Source organism: Varanus komodoensis, unplaced genomic scaffold (genome assembly GCF_004798865.1).
Source record: "Varanus komodoensis strain SLA01 unplaced genomic scaffold, ASM479886v1 scaffold55, whole genome shotgun sequence".
Taxonomy (NCBI): domain Eukaryota; kingdom Metazoa; phylum Chordata; class Lepidosauria; order Squamata; family Varanidae; genus Varanus; species Varanus komodoensis.
The window spans coordinates 475,707-496,967 of record NW_025336157.1 but is presented as its reverse complement, the minus strand read 5'-3'; the positions used below and the strand labels follow the sequence as shown (position 1 = coordinate 496,967).

Genomic DNA, 21,261 nt, shown 5'->3' with positions numbered 1-21,261 from the left:
TTTTTTTTCGGCTCTTTGAGCAAAAGAGCTCCAGGCCTGGCTGGCCGGCTGTCTCTGCCTGATTCATTGTCAGAGCGGCTGGGAATCCTTTCGAACCAAAGTTTCCTCCTCCTTCAGGCCTGGAGATGCCATTCAAAAAGCATCCCTGCCTCGGATGCTGGTTGTATGCGGTTGCTATGGCAACGTGATGCAGGCTTCGTGGGAGAAAGTGGTGACGCCAGAGCTCGGTTGCCTAGCGCTGCTTATTTTCCTTTCAGGTTTTTCAGTCTTTTCCCCTATTTTGGCAGTGAAAGGCAGACGGCAGCTGCGTCAGCAGCATCCCCCCCCACCCCATGCAGCCATCTTCCCAGCCTTAAAGGGACAGTACCCCCCGATGCAGGCTCTAGAACAACCCAGCAACGCCTGCCTGCCTTCTGCATGGACCGGCCTGAGTGCCCCAGTGCCGAAATTGGCACACCTGCTCAAATGGGATGCCAGACACATCCTTTGCGGCCTTCAAAGGCAATTCGCCCCTGCATGGTGCCTTTGCGACTGCTGGGAAAATCAGGCAATGGAGTGCCCAGTCCTGGTGGGTCCATTCAGTTGGTGCCAGCATGGGGCTGCCCACCCCCCACCCCAAAATATCCAGTGCTCAGGTCCGCAGGAGCAGAAAAATGCAGCTTTGCATCTGCCAGTTTGCATATGATCTGAAGCGCTCGCTGTGCATGTGTTAAAGGATCCTGTCCCCTAAAAGTGCCCCCATGTAAAAAGGGATGTTTGGGTGGGAAGAGGGGAGAAAAGATTCCTAGAGAGGCAGCAGGAGAGGAAGCTCCTGGGGGCCAAAATGGTGGATCCAATGCACCTGAGATCTGCAGGGTCCCCGGAACTTTCAGCCACTTTCCCTGGACAGCAGGCTGGTGGGAAAGATGCCCTGTGGGGTTCCAGCAGAAAGATTCGGGGGCCCAGGCCAGGTGGGTCATTCCTCAGCAATACCGCCGGTGATGTGGGGAGGCAGGGCCCCACGGCTGCTTCGAACGCTTTGCTGGCTGGGATCGGCTGAGCTGTGCACTTCTATTTGTTTCCAAGGTTTTAATTTGCTTCACTAAATGACGTATGGATATGGGGCTTGCATCTCTGGGTGGACTGATGTGGAGGAACCTGTGCGTAGAAGAATACGGAGTATGTGGGGTGTTTGCGTGTGAATGAATAAATACTTGTTCCGAGGCATTTGATGAGGTTCAGGTTCTGTGAGGGGCGTTTATTGCAGCCATCCTAAACAGGCTTTTATCAAAATTGGTTTTAGCTGTTGAAATGGTTTCAAGTCCTGTATATGGAAGCTTTATGCAGCTTTTTATCATCTTGCATCCATGGTGCGTGATCATGTGAATTGTTGGAAGCCGCCTAGAGAGCCTTGGCTCTTGGACCATGTGAAAATGATGGCAAGAATAGCCTTTGTGGGGAAGTAGTTATGGGTCTTGTGACCCCTAAGCCCCCCCCCCATTCCCAGCAAGCCCCAGCCTCCACCTGCGTGTGCACGTGTGTGTGTGTGTGTGTGTGAGAGAGAGAGAGAGAGAGAGAGAGAGAGTGAGCCGTCCGTCACAATTTCTCCTTAGAATCACACAGTCCATGCACTTCATTGCCAGCCATCAAGAGTCGACTCACCAAAGGTGGAGCACAGTAGAAGAAACTGGAGGTAACTACCTGGGTTCTTAAATCTAGTCAATTTTCCCTGAAACCATGAGGGCAAGAAACTTTGCCTTCTGAGTTTTCTTACTGTGTTGGCTGCACAGCTCAGCCTGTGATCCGGTTCTATAGACAATGATGCACGAAGCAGAATCTTTGCATTTTTAAAATACAGTTTGCATAAGCTGCCTTGGATATCATTTTAATAGAAAAAGCAACACATCGCGTTATTTAAAGTAACATAAAGACAAACAAACAGGACTTTAAATGTAATGTTTTTGTTCAGCAGCCCTCTGTCATAAATTGCCGGACAATCTGGGTGCCAAGCCTTTGCAACTATCTGAAAGAGGACCATCAGTCTGAAAAGCCAGAGAGCCAGTGTGGTGTAGTGGTTAAGAGCATGGGACTGGGACTCAGGCGACCTGGGTTCTAGTCCCCGCTCAGCCATGGAGCCAACTGGGTGACTTTGGGCCAGTCACAGACTCTCAGCCCAACCTACCTCACAGGGTTGTTGTTGTGGGGATAAGATGGAGGAGGAGATGTAAGATGCCTTGAGCCCTTTGTAGGAAAAAGGCAGGATATAAATCGAAAAATAAATAAATAAATAAATAAATAAATAAAAAAAGCTGGCACCGGCCTAGCTCACAGGGGATGGAGCTTTAGTCTTCAAGGAAGCGGAAATGCCCCTCTTCTCCGCTGCCGCGCACCTTTGTGATGTGCGAGTAAACAGACCCTGCTTGCTTGGTTTGGAATAGCACTGATGCTGCAAAGGCTTCGAACCGAGGTGGAGATCCCGGTTGGGGACGAGGTGCCCGCAGAGTCTCAGTGGCCCTCCAAGGCTTATCTTCTACCATGGTACACACCTATAGCCCCCTGGAGGTCTTCCTGCAGTGGGGCCGGTGGGTGGGGGGGCGGGTAGGCCAGTAGTTTTTCTTCTGCACTATGAATCAGTGTTTGCTTCCAGCTTTATGTGCTGTAAAGCGTTGCACTGCTTAGAGAATGTTGCCACCTAGTGACTGCGACTGGTACAGCGGGCTTCAAACGCAAGGACACTTTTAAATTAATTACAATAAACTTGGATTAATGAAATTTAAAAACAGAATAGCTCTGAGGAGCAGATCCACAGCGTTTCTGTTTCATGCAAATTTCCTAAGTCTAGGTTTCACGGTCTTGGATTGTGGGGCTGACAGACAGACAGACAGACACACGTCCTCTTCTTATTGTGGGGGTGCAAGGAACAAGGGGATGGGTCCTTGCTGCACAGTTTATATGATTTAGACTTCAACACCTGGGAACAGCAGCAGGAGAAAATGAAGGGGAGGCAGTGGTGGTGTAGTGGTTAGAGCATTGGACTAGGACTTAGCAGAGCTGTCCCTGCTTAGCCATGAGGCTCATTGGGTGACTGTGGGCCAGTCACTCACAGCTTAACCTACTTCGCAGGGTTGTTGTGAGGATAAACGGAGAAGAGGAGAACCTTGCAAGCTGCTTTGGGTCTCTTGCAAGAGGAAGGAAGCCTGCTTATTAATGCAGCGATGCCAGTGATAATACTTATAAATGCCCTTTCAGCCACAGGGGCTTCAGTCTGGTGGGATGCATTTCATAAGGCCGTGACAGGCAGCAACTCAACAGGCAGAGTTCGATCCCTTCGCAATCAGCTGTGTTGCAAGAAGCAGCACCTGTCGGATTCCTGCCTCCTGCTCCTGTTAAGTCATTGCAGTGCCAGGAAAGGGGGCGAAATGTGGACCATGCACCGAGAGCAGCAATGCTTCCTACAAGCCCAGATCTGCCCCAAGAGGGGCTTGGCGCACCCATCCTTGGGGTCTTTTTGAGACGGGGACTCGAAATCTCGGGGAGGGGTGCTTCTCACCCATTCTAGCCCCCCATCGCTTACACACCCCCTGTGAAAATCTGCCTCAGTCCTTTTCCCTCGCCTGAACCTTCTTGTCCTTTTTGGTGAAGCCGTGGGTGGGTCACCATGGCAACGGCTGAGATATTTTCGATGAAGTCGGGACCAAGCTTGGATTTGTTCCTCGCCCTCTTTCGGTACCCCCCCCTCACATGTACCACCTGCTTCCCCCTCGTTGCAACCCAAAATGAGGGGACACCAAGGCGGGTTTAGGAAACACAGGTGTTAGTCCAAAAGGGGGAAGAGGGTCCGAATGAAGGAGCAGGAGTGGAAACATTTCGGGGTCGTCGTCTTTAGGGAGAAATTGGTGTGCACGAGTGCAGTGCTTTATTTCCTATTTTATTTCGTGGAACAGCCTTGAGCAGGCCAACGAAAGATGACAAAAAGTCTTCATTCCAAGATGTCAGTTTCCCATTTCAGCCGTGACTCTGTTTGAGGGCTGCCCCCCCGCATTCCTTAAAGGGTGGGATGTGAGGAGAGCGTGCCTCTGGCCATGTGCAAAGTGTCTCTCTCTCAGTGGCCACACACGTGGGTGCATGCACACACTCACTCTGGTTCTTTGGGGTGGGGGCACCCAGGTGGAAATCACCCCCCCCCCCTTTATCTGATCACATTTACGAGGCCTGATTTTGTCGTGCGTTTTCTGATACCTCAGTGTTTACGGAGGGCCGAATAAGGTGGCTATTCCTGTGAGAAACATGCTTGCCAAACGCATTTTCTAGCATTCTTGCTGGCCTGTTTTGTGCCCTGGCTAGGTGAAAGAATAAAAATAGCGTGCTCTCTTGGGTTATTAAAAGCAACAGATTAAAAGCAGCAACCGGTGAGGGGGCTATTTTACGCAACGGAGCTGCAGCCCCGCAAATATTTCTTTTCCGCCACGTGGGATCGTCTCCCTTTTGCCGTGCAGCCCAGCACCACGTTCCCCTCTTCCTGCTGCTCCACTGCGCTCGTTTCCTAGCCGAAATTAGCCCACAAACACCAGGCACCAGATGTGGACTGGCCATGAGCTTCCCAGGTTCAGTGCCATATGCGGAGCAATTATATGCAGAGCCCTTGAATGATTGTTTTGGTTCTGCAGGGCCCTGAAGGGATAGTCCAGGTGATCCTTCTCCTTCGTAGGGACTTTTTCCCCCCTGTATTTGTTATTTTAAATTCATTTTAAGGTCGTTCTCGTGGTATTTCTATTGTATTGTTTGTCAACTTCCCAGAGAGCTTTGGCTATGGCATAGTATAGAAGTGAAATTAATATTTATAACAATTTATTTCCAGGGGGATCACAACTGGGAAAAGAAGAGTTAACCCCCTTCCTTGTACACCTTGTCCCTCCAAGAATCTTTCTCCTGCCCCTTCTGCTTGGCAAGTGCATTAAACATGCAAAAGCAACTCCCATTGACGTTGGGGAAAGTTTGGGCTCTGAATCTTTTAGGTGTCTTGCTATGCCCCTGAAAGCAACTGAAATTCACCCAGGGGTGTGTGCGTGCAGTGTGTGTTTGTATGGATTGCTTCAGGCCCCTACGGTGGTGCTGTACCAAGCCTCCAAGGGAAACATTTCTCTTTCTGCCATGCGTTCAGCCGTAGAGTAGAGATGATGCCAGACTGGGCAGAGAGATGATTCCAGCCCAATCCAGAGGAAGGCTAGGAAGGGAACTGCCCAGATCCTGGGGGCGCTCGGAGAGAAATTCTCTCTGAATGGTGGAGTCACAGAGCCAAGTCGTACCATCTTCACTGCAAGAACCTGGTGGTATGCTCTGGAAAGCTCGCCCATGTGGAAAAGCAAACCGCATGCAATCGGATAGACTTTGGCATAACGTTCTCACCACTGGCGCTGCGAGGGATTTTGTGCTGCCACCTCTGTGTCAAGTCCCTTCCTGTGCCTGGTGCTCCCCGGCACTGTCAATGTGTCGGCCGGAAGCAGCGGCGGAGGGCTGTCTCCAAAGATGCCCAGGACTGCTGCTTGTGTTCCCATGACTCTCTGCAGAGCTGGCACGGTGGAAGACGAGGTGGGGAGGGTGCCACCCAAAAGCGGTGCAACCGCGGGCTCCGGGGAGCCTCCCCACCGCTCTCACTGCAGCCGGAGGTCGGCCCCCTACTCACCTGCCTTGTGGGAGGGCCGGCCGTGTCTGATCCATACCAGGCATCTTTCGATGCCCCAATTAAATCAGCGTCTTATTCTGAACCAGGAAGCCAGAGGCTTTCTTTCCAAGAAAAGCTGCAGCTCTTTGACAGAACCCTGTTCTCCGGGGTGGGGGTTAAAGGCTTCTGCCTGAAACCCAGGTCAGCCACTGCTGCCAGCCCGTGTCAGCAATACTGGCCTGCATGGCCCATGAGCCTGCCCAGTAAAGAAGAGCTTGCTAGCAGCGCTCCCATGCTTTTAGCCAGGAGCCCGTGCGTCTCCTCAGGGTGCGACACGCTGGCTTATATCCGACACATAAGAAGCACACGCAACTCTCCCTTCCCCAACATGTGTGTCCTCCCCCCCGCCCTCTCTGGGTGGCAGGGCATCCGTGTGTGTGCGTGTCGTTTCAGGTGCAAACAGTCCAAGAGCCAAAGGTATTTATATCCTCCCTTATTGGGGTAAAAGTACAGCTTGGAAGCTGCCGCCCCCGCTTTCGCTCTCGCTCTCGCTCCGCTCTCCACTGCAGTTTCTTCGGCGCTGAGCGACACTGTTGGCCACCCCCACAAGCTGCAGCAAAGGGACCGTGCATTACGGTGGCTGAATTGCAAAGCGAAGAAGCTCCTGCGTCTGTGCACTTCAGCCTGGCTATATTTAGCTGCCGGGTTGCTGTTTTTAGCTTCTTGATTCAGAACCCAAATTAGCAGTAAAGAGGTGAAGGGGGGGGAAAAGCCCAAGGAGGCTTGGAGACCTGCGCGGGATCGGGGAGGGGTGGGGGACTGGAGGCTTCTGGAAGTGTGGATGAGCAGGTTGGCAGTCATCAGCCCATCTGCCCCATCACCTTTGCTGCACACCCCTCCAGACACACATACCCCCCCCATTCCCCAGCTCACAGAATAATGAATGCTACCGGGGCACTGAGTCACTATCACAATGCGCTATGATTCACTCAAATTTAGGCTGAGCAGGGAGCGAATCCGAGGCCTTGTCTGGCACTCTTCAGGGCGGATCTTTGCCTCCTCTGCTCCCCGTTCCCCAACACACGCACGGACGCGGACGAGGGCAGGGCCTTCCCGCCGTGGGCCTTGGCTTGTCTGAGCAATGTCCGGGACCTTTAGAGCTGCTCCGTCACAGACCTGGGGGGCGGGGGGGGGGGTGATGCAGCATGAAAGTACCAGCCTTTAGACTAGTGGCTGCGGGGGACTTTTCCTTCCACAGCTCGCCAGGTCTTTTCCTGGAGTCCAGAGGCCAAAATCGCCCAACGGCACCAGCGCCCCAGCTTTCCGGGGCACCCCCACTGCGGACTTGTCTCTGGAGAGAGCTGCCCGAACAGTTGCTATTGCGCACCGGCTCTTCCGCCTCGGGCCAGCGTGGGAAGTGGGGGGTCGGGCTGGGCTGCTCCGCGGAAGTGCCAGAGACCCTCCTGGGTCACTGCGTCATCCAAGCAGGTCGGGACTCCTTACTGTGGGAGAAAAGAGAAGTGGTTCGCAAAACCATTTGAGGCCTGCATTCGGGGCATATGCCTTGCTTGTGTGCGTGTGCAGCACCTTGATTCAGCAGCTGTCTTTTTGGAAGCGCACCTGGCTTTTGCATCGATCCCCGTGGCCAGCTCCCGCCAGGTGTGTAGTCTGCAGGGGTTTGCGCCAGAGGAAGGCGAATGGCTATAGCGTGGCGATGTGGGTATTGGGCTCTTCTGGGCTCCAAATCTTGGGCCACTTAAGTCTTGTGCATTTACAGTGGACGAATATGCTTTCATGCACATGAGCTGACTCTACAGAAAAGCAAATTTTGAAAACAGTTGCGTTTCGTGTTGTTGGGGAAAAAGCCACTTGCTGAAATAAAGGGACCCCCGTGATCTTTAACTGCATCTGAGCTTCCTGACTTAGCTAGCTGTTGGGCTACTTGTGCGTCACCTCTGGCTGCCTGCCCCCGTGCCTGAGGTTTATTCCTGAAATCAAATACCCTCCTTTCTGCTGCGCAACCCTCCTTTTGGCAAATAAGGGTATCCTTAAGTGACAAACTCCTTCGTACACACACATGTGCAGACTGTAGTACATAAGTACTTTGGCATGTGCCAGTTGGGGCATTTTTGTTGTCCTGTAGGCCTGACCCCCAAGTTTTCCGGGTCCTCACCCCCAGCTCTACCTCGCCCTGCCCTTGGTGCAAAAGGAATGAGCAGCAGGAACTCGGTGTGGCTTCCAGAGAGAGGATTAATCGACACGACATGCAGTGACCTTGTTTAGCATGTCTTGAACCAGGTGACGGTCCTGTTGTTTGCAAACAGAAGGGTGATTGTCGACTCTGGCGTTAAATAATTTTACAGAAGTTTTCCCTTGATTTAGGTGGACATGTGCAGGCAAGCAGTGCATTTCAGAGCCTTCTCACGTGGCCTTACGTGGCCTTGTATAACTTCTCCATTGTGACCCACCCTTTCCGTTCTTTGGCCGACCACGGCCATGCCCGCCTTTACAACTGCTTGACCCTTCCTCGTATGTTAGAACTACTCGAAAACAAATCACTCTGTTTGCCAACCCTGGTTTTTTAAAACCAGCCCCTTGAGATCAGCAACAGATGCCCTTCTCCGGAAACTTCCTGTTGTGAGCCACCCCGAGGCTTCGTTGCGATGGGGGCGGGAACTTACTCACTCCGCTAAGAGGGGTGTATGGAGAAGCTCTGCTCTTGCCACACCAGCGTTTCGAAGTGTGCCAGTGGGGAAGTTCGGAGGCAAACCTGCGCAAAGGTAATAGCGGCAAGTGGCAGAGCTGTTCTGGCTGTTTTTACATAATGCACGCCTCAAAGCATCGTTGTGGTGCCGCTGTCTTTCCTTTGGCTCAGTGCGCGTTGGCAAACAGTTAAAAATTTTAATGAAGTGGGAAATTATTGCCCGCTCTCAAGCTCCCATACGAAAAGATAAGTGACGAAAGGAATCTGCTTTGCATAACGAAAGGTGTGTTACCCCAACACCCAGCCAAGTTGTAATAGGTCCTGTAAATTGGTTGTGTCGGAATGGGAAGGGCCCACAATTTCCTCCAAATTTGCCTATGATAGAACTGTATATTAATAAGTCTATTTATTCCATCAGTGATGAATAGGATTTTGCCAGAGACGGCCCATCCCATTAATTTCTCATCTGAAATAAATGCTTTCATTTGCTCTGAAGCCCGGATCATCCCAAGCTGATGGGGAAAGTATTTTTCTCTGCTTAATTGCCATAGAGGAAAACTGTCTGCGTGTTTGATAATTAATCCTTCCCTGGTTGCCAGTCTCTGCCAAAATTACCTTCTATGGAGAGGGAAGGGGGGCTTCCACTGGACTTACAGGGTTCTGTGGGAAAGATCCAGGGTCTTGGGAAATAATTTTGAGGCTGGGGGTCCCACTGGCTCACACCCAGCAGTGCCCCTTCATCTGGTTGTTTCTCGTCTCTCAGATGTTTTCCTGTTGATGGTGAGAAAATCGCATTTTTCCTGGCTTTTCTGACATCCTGAACTTCAGACCCTTTGCATCTTTTTCAGAACGGAACCAGTGATAACCGCAGTTGTATTACTGCTTGTGAATACTGAGCCCAGGGGAAGTCAGTGGAGGAGGGAGAAAGATACACAGGGTCAGCAAATACCTTTCCTTAGAAGAATCGACTTCCCACGAACAGTTTAAGGCATTTCTGCAAGATGTTTTGCTGTTTGAATAGAAGGCTACTGGTTTATCACTCATTAATGGATGATTTTGTTTACAACATGCCACCTCTTGCAAAACAGCTTTCGCGTTTCTCCTGTTGCTCCCTATTTCCTCCTGACCACAACCCTGTGAGGTAGGCCAGGCAGGCAGGCAGTGAGCTTCCTGGCCCAGTGGGGACCAGAACCCAGATCTCCCACTGCTTCCACCAGGAAGGCATTCTCCCCTTGTGCAACCACCATTTAAAGGTGAGTGTTCAAGGGGGCATTGCTGGCTAGGTGGGAAAAATCTCTCCCTGCCTCGTCATCCAATTTGGCGGGGCGAAGGGGTAAACAACACTGGTTGGTTTGGGAAGATCTGGTGCATGATGCAACCAAATACCAGAATGTGTTTTCTTTGAGATGATTTGGACGAGAAACATGCTGGCTGAAGTTGGTGCTGCTGAAATTTAAGCAAACCGTGGCCAGCGTTCGGACACGCACAGCTACATGCGATCCCAGACGACACTGCGGCCCCCCGGCCTCTCTCAGACAGCACGAGGGGGTCCCTTCCTACCCAGCTCGTCTCTCCCAGTCGCTCTGCTCTCCCTCGGCCTGGCCTCTGAGCGGCACAGTCCAGCACCGTGTGGGAAAAGCACCCGGCTGTGGTACAGCCTTGGAAAGGAGCCCATCTCCAGGAAACCAGATGCTGGCAGGAAAAGTCCCCAGACAAAGCCCAGGGAATCCCCCACTGCATATTCATAGCATCCCTGCCACTAAGAGAAGAACAGTGGAACCGGAGGAGGCACCTCCATTCCCTTCTCCCCCGTGCTCTTGTTTGCAATCCTTCCTCCTCCGTTCCCTTTCTCTCCTTTCCCCGGCACTGTCTGCAATAGGCCGGCTTTTAGCGTGTGGGTATGTCGGAACCCCATCCCTTTTGCCTCAGCCATGCCCAAATCCAGGATGCTGTCCCAAGAGCTTCCCTAAAATGGGAATTTGGTCCCCGAGCTGGAAGGAGTCCCCCGGCCTGATTGGATTCTCTCCCACCTCTCTCCGCATGTCATGAGCAGAGCTGGCCGGAGCCGGGGGTCAGACTGGATGGCCCGAGAGACCCCTTCTGGCTCGCTCAGTTTCTATGTTTCTCTCCCTCTATGCAGCCCTTGGAGAAGCCCAAGGAGAGACCGGGAGCCACTTTGGACAGCCGGTCTCTCCACCAGGTAACCTCCAAATGCAGTGGGTGATGGGGCCTTGGTGGCTGGGGATGTTGGGAGTTGCAGTTTGACAGATCTGGTCAAGGAAGGCTGTCATACAGTCTCTGGCAGCTGGCTGCTCAGAACTGGGATCCTGAGTCAATGGCTCTTATCTTTGCAGCCAGAGGTTCTCAATATTTAAGGTTTCTGGCTTTCCCAGGTCACCTGCAGGCCACGGTGCCTCTTAAAGAGCTTGCCTGCACAACCAGCCCTGCAGAGCCTTCTGCTGGGGTCCCTTCCTTCCTGCTGGGGAAGGAAGGGAGCTGAGAAGGTTCTGCTCTTGGAAGGACCGACAGAATCACATGCAGATCACTTCGGCTTTCTCACACACACACACACAAGCACAATCGCACACACATTCACCTCTCGAATGCATGCGTATCTCAGATTCTGAAGCAACTTTTCCAGGAGGTTTAAATCTCAGGGTAACCTGGTTGCATAAACAGGGGCTGTCTGCATTGCAGAAAGCTGTAATTGCATAACAGTGTCAAAAACAGTGTTCATTCATAACAAGCTCTTTCAGGCCTGCCCCCCCTTTTTAAAAAAATATGAAGCACTAAATGGGAGAAGATGAAAAGCAAACAAGCAAACCGACCCGGCATCTCCCTCTAGATACAGTCCGGGGTGAGTTTTCCTTTCTGCAGCTTCAGTGCCCACCCTGAAAAATACCCAACCTGCAGGAAAACTCAGCATCTTTCAAACCTCTCAGAATAATCCAGACTGCAAAGAGTTACTATCCTCCCACCATCTCAGCTTTTCTTTCCTTATATGGAAGGAGAGATTATGCAAAAGCCAAACTCCCTAATTCAGGTTACCTTTGTGAAGGGGAAAAAACCCACCCAAAATAGGAGGCAGAGAACTGTCATTTTTCATTCCGTTGCTCTGGCAACCATGAAGCCAAAAAAGGCACCTGCTCCCCCCACCCCAAAATCTATTTTTGGCTTTCACATAGGAAAGTGTTATTTAAGACCTGATTTATTATTTATTTTTTGAGGAAGTTAAAAAAAAACTCACCAAGTATTGTTTGCTCTATGGGAGAGAAGTCAGAATTCCTGGAGAGAAATCCTATATAAAGATGTGCTTAACACAAGTTTTTCTTTACTAAAAAGAAGCAGCAGGGAAAAGAGAAAAAGAAAGAGAATACATCAGTCAAAATATGTCTGAAAAAGAATAAAAAATGGGGAAAGGAAAACTAGGAATAAAGAAAACAGCTTGGAATGTTCTTTTCTCGTTGCAAATCAATGTTTGTACTTTTATGAGACCACATGAGGAACATTTATTTTCTTAAAGTTACTAAAATAAAACTACATGCAAAGAAATAAACACACACACATATATCAAGATGAAAGAGAGTCAGGCTAAGATCACAATACAAACACACCTTGTTTAAAAGAAAAATGCATTTCAGAGCTGCTTTTCATAGTGCTTGGGTGTGGCAGTTTGATTTTGGCATCGCCTTATCTCCCCGGTTTTCTCTTTTAATGCAGCAGCGATAGGTGCATATTAGTGTGGTGAGAGAGAGAGAGAAAGAGAGGGTAGATAGGAAGGAAGGGAGACAGAAAAAGGAGAAATAAAGCAAAAATGAGAGGGTGAGGAGAGAGACATGGACAGAAGACATAGAGGAAGCAAGCCCTTTCTCCTGAGAAGGAAGGGATGAGAGAAAAGGGGAACTCCAGCGCTAGACTGAACGTCTCAGCCTGGGGGAGAAGGAGGGCGGGAGGAGTGCATTGCGCATGAGACCAAGATGCGATTCCTGCACTCAAGTCCGTCTGCTCCATCTCCTAATTCGGTGCAGTTCTTCTCCGCCTGCCCCCTCCGCTCCCCCTCCCCTCCCCACCACGTCATTCAGGAGCCAGTGACGTAGGGTTCCCCCAAGCCCCGGGAAAGGAGGGGGCAGCTCTGCAGCCCATGTCCCTCCATTGATCTGAACAAATGCTCCCGCCCCACTTTCCTGAACATGGCAGTGCCCACTCTCCCAGGAGCCTATAAAAGATGGCAGGTGAGCCGTGGCTCTCAAACAGATCCACGGACAGGCTTCAGAGAGCGGGCGAGGAGCTCCGGCTGCACGCGTCCTCTTGAGCCGAGATGTACCGGTCCACGAAAGGAGCCTCCAAGGCACGGCGGGACCAGATCAATGCGGAGATCCGGAACCTGAAGGACCTGTTGCCCATCGCGGAAGGGGATAAACTCCGGCTCTCGTACTTGCACATCATGTCTCTGGCTTGCATCTACACCCGGAAATCCATCTTCTTCTCCAGAGGTGGGTGCTGGACGGGTCCGGGGGTGGAGGGAGGACAAGAGGTGCCGGGCTGTGCTCTGTGGCGGGGATGCCCGAAGTGGGAGAGGTGGCCTGGAAGTCAGCAGCCGCTGGACTGCCGAGGGTAGCCCAGGCGGCGGGAGCTGTCCGTGGTGCTGAAAGGCGGCTACCGCTGTCCCTGGTGCTGAAACAGCATCCCAACAGCATCGGATGCAGGGAGAGCTTTTTTATTATTATTATTTTAAAGGCTAATTTCCAACACCTTCTTCCTCCTGTCTCCTCAACAGGTGAAACTCCAGAAAGCTTGGAGAGCTTGCTTTCCTCCCCAGATCTGGAAGATTTCATGCAGATGCTTCCAGGCTTCCTTCTCGCGTTCACCGGAGAAGGCAAGCTCATCTACGTGTCGGAGAATGTTGCCGAACACCTGGGACACTCCATGGTACGTAATCTCAGGCTTGTGGCAAGAGAGGGGGCTGGAAGCATTTACTAAAAAACGGAAACATGATATGCCTTTGGACAGGAATTTAGTTAAGCCATGTTCAACTGCATCTATCTCTGAACTGTTTCACCTCCCAGTGTTCATTCCATGAATCCTGTGATCCGTTTAATATAATATAAGCCATTCATCGGTAGCCTGAAGTATTTTCTGTGATTAGCTCACAGCAGTTATCTGCCCGGCAAGGCTTGGTGAGAGACCAGGCTCCGTGGAGACTAGCACAGATACTTGCGGGTGCTTAAAACCACAGGTATTTGTGAGTCTTATCCGGCATCGCTCCCTTTTATCTTACAGGTGGATCTGGTTGCCCAAGGAGACAGCATTTACGACATCGTGGATCCGACCGACCACTTCGTGGTGCGAAGCCAGCTCACGCTAGCTTCCCCGACAGATACCGGTAGGTGTTCCTTCTTGAAATCGGGGCTTGTTCTGCAGTGAGGGAAGGAGAGAACGGATCTGCTGAAGGGCTCTGAACTAGACAGGCGTCTGATGAAAAGTTGGCTGGTGTGTGTTAGGAAGAGAATGCCACCAGCCAAGGCTTAATTCAGGCAGAGGATCCTTACAGCTCAGCCTCTGAAGTGGGTTTTAAAGACCTGGGGCCTAGTAGGGGAACATGTGGAAGGAAAGACTAGCCCAGGTGCCTTTATGAGTGTGGGCGGTTTATTTCCACACAGCCCAGCAACTAAAGCCAACCCCTGCACCGTACGGTTCAGGGGAAAGCTGTCTTCCATAGTACTGGAAAAACTCTTTGCCGGCTTTCCTTTTTAGAGAAATGAGGAGCAAAGGCTGGGGGTGCCTAGTGCTTGCTAGCCAGGAGAGAGAGCCTGGGAGGGTGGGGAAAAGCCGTGCCTTCTGCTCCCGATTAGCACAATGGTGTAGTGTGAATATCTACCAGTCGGGTGATGCCTCTGACCATTCAATGCCCTTTTTAAAAAAACTCCAGAGCGACTCTTCCGCTGCCATTTCAACACGTCCAAGACCATCCGGCGGCAAAGTGCAGGGAACAAGCTGGTCCTTATCCGAGGGAAGTTCCATCAGTCCCCGTCCGGCTCCTACTGGTCTTCCAACCCGGTCTTCACCGCTTTCTGCACCCCGCTCGACCCCAAGCCCAGGCTCGGTCCGAACTCTTTCTTCTTGTCCTCTTTCGAGAGTCACCACACAAAAGACCTGGCTGTCGTGGACATCTCTGAAAGGTGAGAAGCCATCCTGGGAACCAGGGGAGCCAGCTCTGCCAGGGGATATGGAAGGATCTGAGGTGCTTGTGTCAAGGCACAGGGGCTTATCTAACCAGAGGAACCTGAGAGTGCAAAGGCCCTGTTGGATCAGACGATCCAGCCCAGCCATCTTCCCACAGTGGCCAGCTCGGTGCCCACTGGAAACCCTCCGGCAAGCATTCGCCTGCCCATGTTCCCCAGCAACTGGTGTCCAGAGGTAGACTGCCTCTGACCCTGGAGGCAGCACAGAGCCATGAGGACTAGCAGCCATGAAGATGGGGAAGCTGCTAGTTGGCCGTACCAAGCCTCTCCTGATCCAAAGCACTGATCGCTCTCTCCCCCTCTCTCCCCACATTTCTGAAACTCTTCGTAGTGTGATTTTCTACTTGGGCTTTGAGAAAACCGAACTCTTCTGCCGGTCGTGGTACAGCCTGATCCACCCTGAAGACCTCGGCCATGCCTCGGCTCAGCATTACCGACTGTGTGAGTCTCTCACGGGCCTTTCCATCCCCGTCTCCCCCACCCCGTCGCATCTGCTGCGCCTGGAGAAAAAGAACACCTGACACTGACCTTGCCCTGCTTCTTTTTCCAGTGGGCGACGCGAGTGAGACCCGGGCCGAGATGGTCGTCCGACTGCAAACCAAAGACGGCATAAACTGGATTTGGATATATTCTGTGCTCCACCTGGAGAACGTGGATGTTCCTATCACTTGCCACAACTATATCATCAGGTAGATATGAGGAAACGTGTCTTTTTTTTCTTGTCGCTGAAGGTTTTTCTGCTTTTGCATAAGATGAGCAGTAGGCCAAACTATCCAAAAGCTGCTGCCAGCATTTCTGTTAGAGTCCTGCCTTGTGGGAAAAGAGGCTAGGCTGCTTTTCGATTGGCCGAGGCAGAGGAATGTATTTCCTTACCTGAACCATGAAAATGTACTTCTTGCTGCATTTGAATAATTGCTACAAAGGATCCCAGAATTGCCTAGATATTAGATCTACCCAGATGCAGTCCGGCAAGGCGGTCCCTCCTTACCGAAAGGCCTGACGCACAGGGGACAAGCCCGTCTGGCCACTTAGGGGAGTGACCCACCCATTCCTGATCTGGCAACCATGTCCCGCAGTGGGCTGGGCAGTGCGCAAGCGAGCTGTGGGACCACAAGACCCCTTGCCTGGATCCAGCCAGATTCCTCCCCGGGTACGAGGAGTTTATCACGCCGTGTTTGATAAGGACAGGCCCAGCCACAGGGCGGCAGCATCCTTGGCATTTCCGCGTGTTGGGGCTTGCCGGGTCATCTCACGTCCCCCTTCCGTTATCCCCCACAGCGATTCCGAAGCCTGGTGTCTGAAGCAGCAACTGTCGGCCGAAGAAGCCCAGGCGACTTACGCTCTCGGAAGTGCCCCCACGTTCCTGGAAGGCCTGCTTTCCCCGGGGCAGCTGTCCAGCCCTGACCAAGTCTTCACGCCAGCGGCCGGCCCCGCGGCCCTGCCAGCCTTCGATTTCAGTGCTGTGGAGTGCCCCCCGGCCTTCGCGGAGACGTCTGCGGCCTGCCCGGCCCAGGAGGGGGCCGAGCCTGGCAACACCTCCTCTGCGGAGGAGGCCGCCCCGGGAGCCACGCTCGGCCTTCTCGGCAAAGCGCCGGCGTTCAGCTACGTGATCTTCCCGGCGGGCTACGAGCAGACGCTGCGGAGAGAGCTCGGCAGCGCCGCCTCGTCTTCGAAAGACTTTGTCTGCACCCCTCCGTACACGCCCCATCAGGGCTCCGCCTTCCTCTTTGGGGCCTCAGAGCCGTATGCTCCAAGCAGCGCCGCCTCTGCCCCCACAGCCGCGCCACCCGTGGCAGCCACCCCTTCCGCCGCCCCGGCCACCAGCGTCCCCACGACCACCAGCACCACCTCCGAGCTGTTCTACACCCAAGAACAATGCAGTGCTCTCTATGAGAAGTTACCACCCACCCCCGACAGCCCCGGTAATGGGGACTGTACGGTGATGACCCTGCCGGAGATCCGGGGGCCCCTCTATATCGACGTGCCCATGGTGCCTGAGGGACTCCTGACTCCGGAAGCCTCGCCCATCAAGCAGACCTTCTTCAGATATTCTGAAAAAGAGAAGACCGAGATTGAACTGCTGGCACAGCAGCTCAGCAGCCTGGCCGAGACCTTCGGTGCCGTCGCTTCCGGGGAGCTCGTCCCGCACGGCCAGGCTGCCCTCCGCAGTTCTGCTCCAGGCATCGTGCCTGGACTGTGCCTGGGCATCCAGACCCCCGAGGACTGGAGGAGCCATGACTTCTCCTTGCTGGCCTGCCCGGAAGACGATCTCCTGGAAGGGGATGCCCTTGAGACCCTTCTCCAAGACCTGTCCGCCTCTCTGTTCGAGAAAGGCGGCACAGGTGTGAGGTGCCCTCACCACCCGTTCTGCGGTGGGAATGTCAGTAGTCCAATCGGCTTGGACACCGAAGATACGAGCCAAGAAGCCTTGGCTCCCTCACCCAGCATGGACCTGCCTCCAGAAGAGCAAAGCTTTTTGGAAGAACTGGCCTCTTACGAAACAGCCTTTGAGACATGTGCCTCAAACTCTCCCTGTGACGGGTTAGATGAGTTGCATCAACTCCAAAGACACATGCAAGAAGGCTTCCACGAAGGTAAGCGGCAGCGCCCGGGCCTGGTCAGGAAGAGGCGGCGGGGGTGCTGAGGCCTGGGGAGGGGCTGGGGCCCCACAGCGCAAGGCGAGGCGGGTTCTGGGCTCAGCCCTCGGCCTCTCCCACCAGTGGCGATGAGAGACCCTTGGAGGAGCTGCCCGAGGTCCTGAACCAAGCATGCCTGCATTCAGGACCACGGAGAGCCCCCCAACGGTCGGGCGGGGCCCTGGTGGGGAGCTGCCACAGGCACCAGTGCGACCAGCTTCCAGGGGCAGTGCCCCAGGTCTGGGTCCCAGTCCAGCTCTTTGGAGCTTTGCAGAAGGTCGCACCCCTCTTCACCTCCTCCCAGCTCCTTTACCCCAAACACTGCATGTTTGGTGATTTACTGCTTGTCCTGCACATGTCCCCTCCTCTTCCTAGAAGGCTGAAGTAGAACGAGGGGGGAAGGCTCTGTGCTGCCCCCTTTCGTCTTCACCCCATTTCTCCCTGGAATGTGGCCCCAGAGGGCTGGAATTCAGCCTTTGGCTGAAAGAAATCCATCGCCCTGCTGTAGATTCTTTTCCCCTCTACAGACACACTCTGCCATTTTGCCTGGGCACAGAATCCCACACCCTGAACTGCCCCCTCCCCACACACTCCCTCTTTGCAAAACAAGTTTCTAGTCCTTATGCCTGCAGAGGTCAATCTGAAACCACGCCGTCGAGTTTAACCACAGGCAAATGCTTCCTGTCCACTGACTCCTTTGTTCTTTGTTTTGTGTCTCTTTCTGCAGATGGAAGCGAAAGTGACCCTTCGTTTTGAAATAAGTCCGTGACTTACTTCTCCTAGTATGGCATATTGTCATATCCCAAGGACCTTCTTCCACCGAAACCCCTGGAAAGCGCTCTCATGTTGAAGCGAGAGGAAGTCGTGCCCATCTTCCTGGGTTCGGGGTTTTCTTTGAAGAGAAAGATGTTTTGTTCTTGCTTTTTTAAAAAAAACACAAAATAGCGAAAGTAAATATTTATATATATATATATATCTTGATTCTGAGACATCGACGCTAGCTAAGGGAAGGACCGTTGTAAGTGGACTTACACATGTTACCGTATTCACTCGTAGTGAGTAAACTTGTACGTAATTTACTAAGAAATCCCAGGCGGGGTCTTTGCGCCAAGGTGCTCCCGACAGCCATTCAACGCCGTGTTGGAGCGAAGCAACCGCGGAGCCGGTTGGCGCAAGATCGGGGACTCCTCCTCTTCCGATCTGTCCCCAGCGCCCCCCCAGAGAACGGAAAGTGTAGGTGGTTGGTAGCGCCTACTGCAGTACGGGCCCATGGCTGGTGACGCGATTCCGTCTTCTCTTCTTCCTCCACTGCCCTCCTCCTGACAAGAGCACGTCTCTGTTTGCCAAGAATTCTTCGGCTCGACTTCTCAGTTTGCTCCTTTTGGAAGCACCCTGATCGCTCGATTGGGGCTATTACGACGAGCGTTTTCCTGCAATTCTACACCCTGTTTGCCGGGAAGAAGCCCCACTCATGGGAGTTAACTTCTGAGCAGAAAAGCACAGGATGGTGAAATTCCATTTCTCAGCCGATAACCGCCCATGTTGGACATTCATGTGCTCCCACTTCAGTGCCTGGGGAAAGGGCCAGACCTGACAGAGAGACTCACCTGCATTTAACCGTTGCACATCCAAAAGAAACGGATCAAGGGATGATTTGAAAATGACGCCTGGAGCAGCCCAGGGTCGATTGTACTTCGAGGAAGCATCTGGGTGCTGAATTCTCCCTGAATCACCCTGACCCAGCCTTCCTTCCCCAACTCCTTTAAATCCATCGACTAGCAATTTCCACTCACGATCTCTGTCCGTTCTAGCCTCCCCCAGGTCTCTCTCTCTCCCCCTTTGGCTTCCAGCACAAATTCTTTTCGAAATCAAGAATACCGCTTTGCTCATAGAATAGTCTCATCCATTCTGGTCGAACCAAAGTGCTTCCTGTATGCAGCAGGAACTGCTATAGCTAGGATAGCAATGTCAGCTACTCGGAATTATTAAAATTGTGCTTAATAATTACTGTCCATCCTTATGGGAACCCCAAACTTCCCCCTCACCTCAGTGGGGAAGAGCTGTAGCTCAGCGACTGAGCACTTGTATTGCATCCAGATCCCTGGCAGGACCCCAGCAATGCTGGGAGAGACCCCCCTGGCCTGAAAGTCCTGGTGATTGACTGCCAATCAGTTTAGACAAGACTGAGCTACCACGGACCAAACATCAACCTGGCAGAAGGCTGTTCTCCTCTTCCAACGGCAGCTGTGCGGTGGTGGAGGTACACTAGTCCAGATGAACGGAACACACATGTTTATAGAGATAAATATCAATGGTGTGCGTTGTTTCTAATCCGCTATTTTGTAAGAGCTTGTGAAATTCTCCAGGAGCCTGTCCTGGCTTTTGTTCTGGACAAGTTCGGGCCATGGAGATCTGTGCTTTTTCCTCTTGTTCTTTCTTTGTCGTTTTGAAATATTTGGTACCGTCTCACCCATGGAGGTGGCACAGTCCCTCGGTGTAGAATTCTCTACGATCAAGTATCAGGATTGAATCCTTTGTACTTTTTTTACAAATTCACACATTGTCCGAGTGTGGGATGCTGTGATATAGATCTATATTATCCAGTAATGTACGTTGGTGCATAGAGACAGAGAACGCTGAAAAGTTTGCTTTCTCATTAAAAAAAGAACACACACACACAAATGTAACTATACTTGCCTTTTGGTGGAACTCTGTAGTATTTGTGTTGTGCAAATATTTTAGCCCTATGTTGGGTCTTGATATGAGTACTTTGGAATAAAAGTCAAAAATGAAACCATTAATTTAGTGTGAAGCGTTTTTAATCAAAGCGACGGCAGTGATGGCGTTCTCTAGTTTCTGTCAGGCCAGTGAAACAAACAGAATTTTTAAACAAAATGACATTTCATAAAAGGTCATTGGAATTGGAGGGGAAGAAGAGCAAAGGTTCCTATTTTGTATATACCCTGCCTCTCCACCAGGCAGCTGACCGAAGAGTCGGTCCAATCCGTTCACAAAGCTCTCCTCCAGCATCATGTTTTGGATGGGCTTAGGAAAAGACTCCTCTCTTGAAAGCCTAGCAACATGTACATAACCAATATAGGCCATCCTGTATTAAACAGATTAATTTAAGGCACTGTAGCATTCCTATTCAGATCAGTCTTTTCAAAGCAAACCATGAGGACTAGAACCCTGCTATCTTTCTGAGGGGAAGTGTTGCAGCTTGAGGATAGAGCGCATGCTTGCCGAGGTCCCCAGTCCAATCTGAAGCCCTGGTGCCAATGCGCTCATGTTCTGGGGAAAGCCAGAACCACCCTGTCCCCAGGAAGAGTCCAAACACAAACCTGTGTGCCGGCACACACTCAGCAAGCAAGCAAGCAAGCAAAAAGCAGAGCTATTGGAACTGAAGGTGAGGAGGTGCAAAATCGACTTTGGGCCCCGTTTATGGGTTCCCACGGCAGCATCTGCTAGGCCAACCATTCCAGGAGCTGGATGCTGCACTCGACTGACCCCTGGAGCCCTGCATCTCTCATTCGGAGCCCTGAGTCCATGGCAGCCCATTTGCCTCTCCACCTACCTGTCCAGGGGCACTTGCCGAATTAAAGGTGCAGCCATGACGACCACTGAGTCCCCTGGCTGAGCCGGGTTTTGGTCCACACCCCTCTCCCCACAAATCTTTCTTCCAGTGTTTTTTTTCTGGAATCAAATGCCTTGACCTCTCCCTTGTCTGTGCATCTCTTTTTGCAAATAGGGGCGAGTCCTCAGGGGAGACAGTCTTTGAATTCACGTGCACTGACTTCCAGGTGCATGCAGTTCAACACGGCAACCGTGCAGTCCTCGTTTCCCGGGAGCCTGAGCCACAGATCTCCCTGGGACCTATGCTGGCCCCTGGGCCTCTGGTTCGGTCCTCATGAGCAGCGCCAGAACACAACCTGGTATTTTCCTGAAGGATCCTCCGGCACCGTGTGCCAGAGCGAAGCTCTGTGGTGCCCTCTTCTGCACACGACGGAAATCTGCACACGGAGGAAGCAGGTTCTTGCC

At 52.3% G+C, this 21,261-nt stretch overlaps 1 protein-coding gene across 1 annotated transcript; it reads left to right on the top strand.

Moving 5' to 3' along the window:
- Nucleotides 1-6,878: 6,878 nt before the first annotated feature.
- NPAS4 (neuronal PAS domain protein 4) lies at nt 6,879-20,114 on the top strand. Its single transcript, XM_044448339.1, has 8 exons — nt 6,879-12,838; nt 13,123-13,274; nt 13,626-13,728; nt 14,275-14,524; nt 14,919-15,028; nt 15,138-15,276; nt 15,866-17,181; nt 17,951-20,114. The coding sequence occupies exons 1-8, from the start codon at nt 12,664-12,666 to the stop codon at nt 17,977-17,979; spliced, it is 2,274 nt and encodes a 757-aa protein (XP_044304274.1). The 5' UTR covers nt 6,879-12,663; the 3' UTR covers nt 17,980-20,114.
- The last annotated feature ends 1,147 nt before the right edge of the window (nt 20,115-21,261 follow it).

Excerpts from the sequence above, each read along its gene's own strand:
- NPAS4 (XM_044448339.1), top strand. The coding sequence starts at position 12,664 with ATGTACCGGTCCACGAAAGGAGCCTCCAAGGCACGGCGGGACCAGATC. Across the intron at positions 15,029-15,137 it reads GGCTCAGCATTACCGACTGT|TGGGCGACGCGAGTGAGACC; the intron begins GTGAGTCTCTCA and ends TTCTTTTTCCAG. Across the intron at positions 17,182-17,950 it reads GCAAGAAGGCTTCCACGAAG|ATGGAAGCGAAAGTGACCCT; the intron begins GTAAGCGGCAGC and ends CTCTTTCTGCAG.